The sequence below is a fragment of the Hemitrygon akajei genome, chromosome 18 (assembly GCF_048418815.1).
Source record: "Hemitrygon akajei chromosome 18, sHemAka1.3, whole genome shotgun sequence".
In the NCBI taxonomy this organism is placed as follows: Eukaryota; Metazoa; Chordata; class Chondrichthyes; order Myliobatiformes; family Dasyatidae; genus Hemitrygon; species Hemitrygon akajei.
Window position 1 is genome coordinate 74,013,353 of NC_133141.1, and position 10,708 is coordinate 74,024,060.

The following is a 10,708-nucleotide window of genomic DNA, read 5'->3' on the forward strand; positions in this document are numbered from 1 at the left end:
AGAATTCAGGAGAGTGGTCCCAACATCTAAAACAGGTTCAATACCGCCCCCTGCTGACCAGGAGGATTCAGGAGAGTGGTCCCAACATCTAAAACAGGTTCAATACCGCCCCCTGCTGACCGGGAGTGTGAGGAGGATTCAGGAGAGTGGTCCCAACATCTAAAACAGGTTCAATACCGCCCCCTGCTGACCGGGAGGATTCAGGAGAGTGGTCCCAACATCTAAAACAGGTTCAATACCGCCCCCTGCTGACCAGGAGGATTCAGGAGAGTGGTCCCAACATCTAAAACAGGTTCAATACCGCCCCCTGCTGACCGGGAGGATTCAGGAGAGTGGTCCCAACATCTAAAACAGGTTCAATACCGCCCCCTGCTGACCGGGAGGATTCAGGAGAGTGGTCCCAACATCTAAAACAGGTTCAATACCGCCCCCTGCTGACCGGGAGGATTCAGGAGAGTGGTCCCAACATCTAAAACAGGTTCAATACCGCCCCCTGCTGACCGGGAGTGTGAGGAGGATTCAGGCGAGTGGTCCCAACATCTAAAACAGGTTCAATACCGCCCCCTGCTGACCGGGAGGATTCAGGAGAGTGATCCCAACATCTAAAACAGGTTCAATACCGCCCCCTGCTGACCGGGAGGATTCAGGAGAGTGGTCCCAACATCTAAAACAGGTTCAATACCGCCCCCTGCTGACCGGGAGGATTCAGGAGAGTGGTCCCAACATTTAAAACAACACACACAAAATGCTGGTGGAACACAGCAGGCCAGGCAGCATCTATAGGGAGAAACACCGTCGACGTTTCGGGCCGAGACCCTTCGTCAGGACTCAAAACAGGTTCAATACCGCCCCCTGCTGACCGGGAGGATTCAGGAGAGTGGTCCCAACATCTAAAACAGGTTCAATACCGCCCCCTGCTGACCGGGAGTGTGAGGAGGATTCAGGAGAGTGGTCCCAACATCTAAGATAGGTTCAATACCGCCCCCTGCTGACCGGGAGGATTCAGGAGAGTGGTCCCAACATCTAAAACAGGTTCAATACCGCCCCCTGCTGACCCGGAGTGTGAGGAGGATTCAGGAGAGTGGTCCCAACATTTAAAACAACACACACAAAATGCTGGTGGAACACAGCAGGCCAGGCAGCATCTACAGGGAGAAACACTGTCGACGTTTCGGGCCGAGACCCTTCGTCAGCAGCATTTTGGGTGTTTCGCGCAAAATTCTTATTAAGTTTGCCCGCCATTTCTCTGTCCCCCATTGCTATCTCTCCGGCGACACTTTCTGGTGGTCCGATACCTCTCATCTCGTTTACTCTTTTTCTTACAGATTTTTTCCTAGCATGAATCTTAACAAACAGGAGGGATAAATGGGGAACGAATTTACAGAAAGCATCTGAAAATGAGAGAAGGCACTACAGTGGCCCAAGTTCCACTTGGAGTTTGAGGAGATTTGGTATGTGATCAGAGACTCTCGCAAGTTTCTACAGATGTACTGTGGAGGGCGTTCTAACCGGCTGCATGGTACGGGGGTGGAGGGGGGGAAAGATGGGCCATGGCACAGGATCGGAAAAAGCTGCAGGAAGTTGTAAACACAGCCAGCTCCATCATGGGCACCAGCCTCCCCAGCACCCAGGGCCTGCCCTCTTCTCATTGCTACCATCAGGGAGCGGGTACAGGAGCCTGAAGACACACACTGAACAATTCAGGAACAGCTTCTTCCCTTCTGCCATCAGGGAGGGGGTACAGGAGCCTGAAGACACACACTCAACGATTCAGGAACAGCTTCTTCCCCTCTGCCATCAGGGAGGAGGTACAGGAGCCTGAAGACACACACTCAGCGATTCAGGAACAGTTTCTTCCCCTCTGCCATCAGGGAGGGGGTACAGGAGCCTGAAGGCACACACTCAACGATTCAGGAACAGCTTCTTCCCCTCTGCCATCAGGGAGGAGGTACAGGAGCCTGAAGGCACACACTCAGCGATTCAGGAACAGCTTCTTCCCCTCTGCCATCAGGGAGGAGGTACAGGAGCCTGAAGACACACACTCAGCGATTCAGGAACAGCTTCTTCCCCTCTGCCATCAGGGAGGAGGTACAGGAGCCTGAAGGCACACACTCAGCGATTAGGAACAGCTTCTTCCCCTCTGCCATCAGGGAGGAGGTACAGGAGCCTGAAGACACACACTCAACGATTCAGGAACAGCTTCTTCTCCTCTGCCATCAGGGAGGAGGTACAGGAGCCTGAAGACACACACTCGACGATTCAGGAACAGCTTCTTCCCCTCTGCCATCAGGGAGGAGGTACAGGAGCCTGAAGGCACACACTCAACGATTCAGGAACAGCTTCTTCCCCTCTGCCATCAGGGAGGAGGTACAGGAGCCTGAAGACACACACTCAACGATTCAGGAACAGCTTCTTCCCCTCTCCCATCCGATTTCTGAATGGACACTGAACCCATGAACACTACCTCACTACTGTTTTTTCTGCCCTACTTATTTCTTATCAATTTCTCATTGCAATTTATAGATGTTTAAAATTATTACACACTGCACTGTTGCTGTTAAGCCACAAATTTCGTGATTATAAGCCAGTGATATTAAACCTATTTCTGGAATGGACAGTCCATCTTGCAATGGACTGTGAAGAGGCTAACTCAGAGAAAACAGTGTCGAGGACAAATGGCTTATCGTCAGCCTGGCGATCAGAATCTGGTGGAACAGCAGCGGGACCTTTATCATTTAAAAAAAAAGTTTTATTTTATTTAAAGAGTTAGGGCGCAGGAGAGTCGCTTCTGGTCCCCCGTGCTATCCCACCCAGCAACCCACCGATTTTACCCCCTACTCTAATCACAGGACAATTTACAATGACCAATTAACCTGCTAACCGGTACGCTCTTCGACTGCGCGAGTGAACCCACACGTTTCACGGGAAGGAACGCACAAAGTTTCTCACAGGGGGAGGCCGGAATCGAACTCTGAACTCTTGACGCCTCTGCGCTGGCGGCTCTCTCTACACAGACGGCCTCGTCTGAGGCGTGCTGGGCTCCTAACAGCTTTCTGCAGGAACACCGCCCAGGGTGTCCTGCCCGTCCGCGTCGTCGTGTGGTAGGGAAGCTGCAAGGCGTCGGAACGCGGGACCCTGCGGAGGACGGGAAAAGCCGAGTCGAGGATCATCGGGGTCTCCCTCCCCCCCATTTGTGACGCTTACCGAGCGTGTTGTGTACGGAAGCATTGTTGAGGATCCCTAACACCCACCCCACAGTCTCTCTGACCCACCACCGGGGTCTCGTCGTCACCACCCACCCCACCGTCTCACTGACCCACCACCGGGGTCTCGTCGTCACCACCCACCCCACAGTCTCTCTGACCCACCACCGGGGTCTCGTCGTCACCACCCACCCCGCGGTCTCCCTGACCCACCACCGGGGTCTCGTCACCACCACCCACGCCACAGTCTCCCTGACCCACCACCGGGGTCTCGTCGTCGCCACCCACCCCGCCGTCTCACTGACCCACCACCGGGGTCTCGTCGTCACCACCCACCCCGCGGTCTCCCTGACCCACCACCGGGGTCTCGTCACCGCCACCCACCCCACAGTCTCCCTGACCCACCACCGGGGTCTCGTCGTCACCACCCACCCCGCAGTCTCTCTGACCCACCACCGGGGTCTCGTCGTCACCACCCACCCCGCCGTCTCCCTGACCCACCACCGGGGTCTCGTCGTCACCACCCACCCCGCGGTCTCCCTGACCCACCACCGGGGTCTCGTCGTCACCACCCCCCCCCGCGGTCTCCCTGACCCACCACCGGGGTCTCGTCGTCACCACCCCCCCCCCCGCGGTCTCCCTGACCCACCACCGGGGTCTCGTCGTCACCACCCACCACCGGGGTCTCGTCGTCACCACCCACCCCACGGTCTCCCTGACCCACCACCGGGGTCTCGTCACCACCCCCCCCCGCGGTCTCCCTGACCCACCACCGGGGTCTCGTCGTCACCACCCCCCCCGCGGTCTCCCTGACCCACCACCGGGGTCTCGTCGTCACCACCCACCACCGGGGTCTCGTCGTCACCACCCACCCCACGGTCTCCCTGACCCACCACCGGGGTCTCGTCACCACCCACCCCGCGGTCTCCCTGACCCACCACCGGGGTCTCGTCGTCACCACCCCCCCCCGCGGTCTCCCTGACCCACCACCGGGGTCTCGTCGTCACCACCCCCCCCGCGGTCTCCCTGACCCACCACCGGGGTCTCGTCGTCACCACCCCCCCCCGCGGTCTCCCTGACCCACCACCGAGGTCTCGTCGTCACCACCCACCCCGCGGTCTCCCTGACCCACCACCGGGGTCTCGTCGTCACCACCCACCCCGCGGTCTCCCTGACCCACCACCGGGGTCTCGTCGTCACCACCCACCCCGCGGTCTCCCTGACCCACCACCGGGGTCTCGTCGTCACCACCACCCACCCCACCGTCTCCCTGACCCACCACCGGGGTCTCGTCGTCACCACCCACCCCGCGGTCTCCCTGACCCACCACCGGGGTCTCGTCGTCACCACCCACCCCGCGGTCTCCCTGACCCACCACCGGGGTCTCGTCGTCACCACCCACCCCGCGGTCTCCCTGACCCACCACCGGGGTCTCGTCGTCACCACCCACCCCGCGGTCTCCCTGACCCACCACCGGGGTCTCGTCGTCACCACCCACCCCGCCGTCTCCCTGACCCACCACCGGGGTCTCGTCGTCACCACCCCACCCCGCGGTCTCCCTGACCCACCACCGGGGTCTCGTCGTCACTACCCACCCCGCCGTCTCCCTGACCCACCACCGGGGTCTCGTCGTCACCACCCACCCCACCGTCTCCCTGATCCACCACCGGGGTCTCGTCACCACCACCCACCCCGCAGTCTCCCTGACCCACCACCGGGGTCTCGTCGTCACCACCCACCCCGCAGTCTCCCTGACCCACCACCGGGGTCTCGTCGTCACCAGCCACCCCACCGTCTCCCTGACCCACCACCGGGGTCTCGTCGTCACCACCCACCCCACGGTCTCCCTGACCCACCACCGGGGTCTCGTCGTCACCACCCACCCCACGGTCTCCCTGACCCACCACCGGGGTCTCGTCGCCACCACCCACCCCACGGTCTCCCTGACCCACCACCGGGGTCTCGCCGTCACCACCCACCCCACGGTCTCCCTGACCCACCACCGGGGTCTCGTCACCACCACCCACCCCACCGTCTCCCTGACCCACCACCGGGGTCTCGTCGTCACCACCCACCCCACCGTCTCCCTGACCCACCACCGGGGTCTCGTCGTCACCACCCACCCCACAGTCTCACTGACCCACCACCGGGGTCCCGTCGTCACCACCCACCCCACCGTCTCCCTGACCCACCACCGGGGTCTCGTCGTCACCACCCACCCCACCGTCTCCCTGACCCACCACCGGGGTCTCGTCGTCACCACCCACCCCGCAGTCTCCCTGACCCACCACCGGGGTCTCGTCACCACCCACCCCGCAGTCTCCCTGACCCACCACCGGGGTCTCGTCGTCACCACCCACCCCGCAGTCTCCCTGACCCACCACCGGGGTCTCGTCACCACCACCCATCCCACAGTCTCACTGACCCACCACCATCAGGACGGAGGTACAGGAGCATCAGGACTGGGTAACAGCTTCTTCCCCCGGGCTGTGAGACTGATGAATACCCTGGCCATCACCAGGGTCTCGTCAATACCACCCACCCCACAGTCTCTCTGACTCACCACCGTCAGGGAGGAGATACAGGAGCATCAGGACTGGGACTGTCAGACTGGGGAACAGCTCCTTCCCCCAGGCTGTGAGACTAATGAATACCCGGCCATCACCGAGGTCTCGTCACTGGGACAGCGAGCTGTTTACTGTTTATCCATGTTGCCCACTACAGGCATTCTGAGTCATATTTTGCTAACTGTTTTATGTACTGTGTGTGATATACGCTTATGAGACTTGATTAGTCAGGGCGTTAAAGGTTACGGGGAAAAGGCAGGAGAGTGGGGGTCAAAGAGGGATAGTAAATCAGCCACGATGGAATGGCGGAGCAGACTCGATGGGCCGAATGGTCTCACTCTCCGCCCACGTCTTATGTTCTTATGACTCTGTGACCTGATTCTCCTTAAGAAAAAAAAAGGAGCCAAAGATGTCAAAACCTAATTCAATGAAACAGTTAATGATCTTTAAAACCGGAATCGTGACAGTTGCCCACGCCGCGCTCGTGAGAACAGAATCCAGAGTTCGCTGAAGAGAGGGTCGGCGGGTGAGGATAAAACACGGAAGGAGGAACCTTAAGGAAGGAGGTACACGGGTCGGCGGGTGAGGATAAAACACGGAAGGAGGAACCATCAGCAACAAGATACAGGAGCCTCAGGACCAGACTGCCAGACTGGGTAATAGTTTCATCCCCCAGGCTGAGACTGATGCACACCCTGGCCACCGCTGAGGTCTTGTCACTACCACCCACCCCACAGTCTCTCTGACCCACCACCGGGGTCTCGTCATCACCACCCACCCCACAGTCTCTCTGACCCACCACCGGGGTCTCGTCATCACCACCCACCCCACAGTCTCTCTGACCCACCACCGTCAGGAAGGAGGTACAGGAGCATCAGGAATGGGACTGTCAGACTGGGTAACACTGTCTGACAGAGTACACCCCACCCTCCGTATACATGGAGAGGTAGTGGAAAGTGTGGAAAACCTAAAGTTCCTTGGAGTTATGTTGTCAAAACAGCTGACATGGACCACCAACACCTCGCTGCTTGTAAAAAAAAAGCACAACAAAGACTCCTCTTCCTCAGAAGGCTGAAACAGGCCAAACTCCCACAAAAGCTGTTGCTTAACTTCTGCAGAAGCGCGATTGAAACCATCCTGACCGACAGCGCCACCGTGTGGTGTGCCAGCTGCACAGCCGCTGAGCGACAAGACCTGTATCTCGTGGTGACGGCGGCCCAGCGAATTGTCAGGATGGAGCTCCCAGGACTGGACACCGTCTACTCCAGCAGACTCAGGGGGAAAGCAATCAGCATAACCAGAGACACCACACACCCCGGCAACTCCCTGTCTGACCCGCTGCCGTCCAGCAAAAGGTTCAGGACACTAAAAGCCAGAACAAATAGACTGAGGGACAGCTTGCACCCCAGAGCTGTGGCCTCCGTCACACCACTCCCACAGGACAATGACTGAAACTGTGAGCACACACAAGGACTCAACTACTTGCACTAACGACACTTTGTGCATTACTGTGACATTCTGGTGCTGCTGCTACTTATCTATTTAATACTGTTTTCCTATCACTGTCTTGTTTTTAATCTACCGCTTTGTTTGATTGCCTGAGAGGAAGCCAAACAGAGTTTCATTGTACCTGTGTATAATGACCATAAATATCATTCAATTCAATTCAGCTTCTTCCCTCAGGCTGTGAGACTAATGAATACCCTGTCATCACCGAGGTCTCGTCACTGGGACAGCGAGCTGTTTACTGTTTACCTGTGCTGCCCACTACGTGCATTTTGAATTATACTTCATTAACTTACTTATAACATGATATTTTGTTTTTTTTCGTGCTGACTGCAATATACGTTGTGAGGGTGAACCGTGGCCCAGGGGACCGTTGTTCTGATTGTTTCGATACACGTACAGTTAGATGACAGTAAATTTGACCTCGGACTAGATGAGGCACCGAGTGCAGCTCAATTCACTAAACTAGAAAGTGAGTTAGCAGGAAGTTTGCAGACAGACTGTAACGTGGTTATCTGCTTTGGAAGGAACTGGAATATTATTGTCACATGTACTGGGTGGCAAGGTGGTGATACGTCTCTACCAAAGGAGGTGTGAGGCGCCCCTTCCCTCCGCTAGCCTGCAGGTCACCCTTGGGCGAGGTGTAGCACCTGCTTAGCTCCCCCGATCAGAGTCACATGAAGCCATGGAGCAGGTGGTGGACGGTCTTATGAGCAGCCGGTGCAGATCACAAGTCCTGGTGATGCGACCGCTGACGCCAGGCAGACAATCTCTGAAGAGTATTGATAATGTCTGGGGGGGGGAAATCACCCGTCTTGTAAAGACACTGCCCCAGAAGGAGGCAATGGCAAACCACTTCTGTAGAAAAAAATTTGCCAAGCCCAATCAGGGTGATGGAAAGCACACGATCGCCTCAATAAGGCAGCATTCATCCCTAAGGGACCTTCACCATCCCAGGACTTCCCCTCTTTTGTGATTACAATCACCAGGGAAGAGGACAAGGGCCTTAGTGATTATTCCCATATTCCCATATAACAATTACAGCACGGAAACAGGCCATCTCGGCCCTTCTAGTCCGTGCCGAACACTCACTCTCACCTAGTCCCACCGACCCGCACTCAGCCCATAACCCTCCATTCCTTTCCTGTCCACTTACCTATCCAATTTTACTTAAATGACAATACCAAACCTGCCTCTACCACTTCTACTGGAAGCTCATTCCACACAGCTACCACTCTCTGAGTAAAGAAATTCCCCCTCGTGTTACCTCTAAACTTTTGCCCCCTAACTCTCAACTCATGTCCTCTTGTTCGAATCTCCCCTACTCTCAATGGAAAAAGCCTATCCACGTCAACTCTATCCATCCCCCTCATAATTTTAAATACCTCCATCAAGTCCCCCCTCAGCCTTCTACGCTCCAGAGAATAAAGACCTAACTTGTTCAACTTTTCTCTTTCTCTCTCCCCTCTTATCATCAGATTTCTGAACACTAAGACTTACATCTGCATTATTTATTGAACGTTCATCTATATTTTTTTGACAATTTGTACTACTGCCAAGCAACATCTTTCACGGCACATAACAATCTTCATGGGGGTAACAGATTGCGAGGTCGAGTCCTAGCCAAGGGGGGGGGGGTAGTCTTGGAAATGCGGGGTAACAGCTGTCCTTCAACCGGGGAGATGGGGAGGAGTGTCTTCCCGTGAGAAGGGTTCATGCAGGTACAGTCACCGGCGATTTGAACCACCAGGGTACGGGAGGGGAGCAGGCGGCGGGCTTTGGGGGCTATCTCCGAGGTTACAGAATGGGGCTGAATGGCCTCTCCAGGGTGGCCACTCGGCCCAGGACAGGGAGAGAATCAAGGCCGGACGGCACCGACGACCGTGAGCGGCTGCCCCGCCAGGGGATGGGTGGGGGTCAGCTGAGGAGCGGGAGGCCGGGAAGGGTGCGAAAGAGAGCGGCCGCCGACTCACCTCCATCCCGCTGCTCCAAACCCACCGGGACAGCCGGGCTAGGCCCACCTCTATGGACGCGTGTCCTTCCTTCCGCGGCAAGACCCAATCAGCAGACAGGGTTACAACGACGTCAGGGCAGTGGTCCAGTTCTAGCCAATCAGCCCTCCGCCTCGATGCGTTACCCAACCAGAAGAGCGATAGCCTACCCTTGCTATAGGGCGAATCATCCTCGGGGCGGTGCTTCCTTCAGCCTATCAGGTTGCTGGTCTTAACGCTGACCAATCAGGCAACCGTTTCGGTGGGATTAATTCCCAGTTTGTCGGGTGTTGCCGGTGGGAAGAACGAGGCGGGCGGGAGCAGGTTAAAAAGTTCGGTAAACTCAGCGGAAGAGTTCCTGAAGTAGGCAGATATTCAGAGGTTATTGATTTTTAAAAAAACTCTTTGTAGTGAAGACATGTAACGGCTGATTAAAAGATGTTCTTTTCCTGATTCTAGTGCCTTATCCCGAATGCTAGCCATGCCTATTTCGACAGCCCAGAACCCCTTCAGGTGGAAAATTACTGAGAAGTCTCTGGTTACACTGGCTAGCATAAATAGAGGGCAGGATGTACACTGGATTCATGTGGCCACCAGTGATGTTATTCTTGACCTTCTCCCAGGATCGTCCCCTTGTCGCGGTGGAGAGCCCGTCTGAGATCACCATCACAGGACTGAACGACTACAGACCTGTCGCACTGACATCTGTAGTCATGAAATCCTTTGAACACTTGGTGTTGAACCACCTGAAGACCCTCACCAGCAGCCTGCTGGATCCCCTGCAGTTTGCCTACCGGGCAAATAGGTCAGTAGACGATGCAGTCAACCTGGGACTGCACTATATCCTGCAACATCTGGATCGTCCTGGGACCTATGCTCGGATGCTGTTTGTGGATTTCAGTTCGGCGTTTAACACCATCGTTCCTCATACCCTCTGCTCCAAATTGTCTCACCTTACTGTGCCACCTGACCTCTGCGATTGGATTTACAGCTTCCTGAACCAACAGAAGTCAGCAGGTAAGGATGGGGCAGGTCACCTCGGATATTCGAATCACCAACACCGGCGCCCCCCAGGGGTGTGTCCTCTCTCCACTGCTGTTCTCCCTCTACACCAATGACTGCACCTCCTCCAACCCCTATGTGAAGCTTTTGAAGTTTGCAGAGGACACTACCGTCATCGGACTCATCCAGAATAGTGACGAGTCTGCATATCGACAGCAGGTGGACCAACTGGCGCTCTGGTGCAGTCGGAACAATCTGGAGCTGAACATGCTCAAGACAAAGGAGATGATAGTGGATTTCAGGAGACATCCCCCCGCTTTGTCTCCCCTCACAGTCCTCAGCAGCCCTGTGTCCACCGTGGAGAACTTCAGGTTCCTGGGAACCACCATCTCTCAGGATCTGAAGTGGGAGCAGAACATCAGCTCCATCCTGAAGAAGG

General features: G+C 56.4%; 1 protein-coding gene across 1 annotated transcript in view; it reads right to left on the reverse strand.

The window, feature by feature from the left end:
- The window catches only part of cdk5rap3 (CDK5 regulatory subunit associated protein 3), a 121,720-nt gene extending 112,378 nt beyond the window's left edge, over window positions 1-9,342 (reverse strand). The window contains exon 1 of the mRNA XM_073071816.1: window positions 9,250-9,342. Coding sequence (XP_072927917.1) covers window positions 9,250-9,255 — 6 coding nt within the window. The 5' untranslated portion in view covers window positions 9,256-9,342. The remainder of the gene's footprint in view (window positions 1-9,249) is intronic.
- Window positions 9,343-10,708: the final 1,366 nt, after the last annotated feature.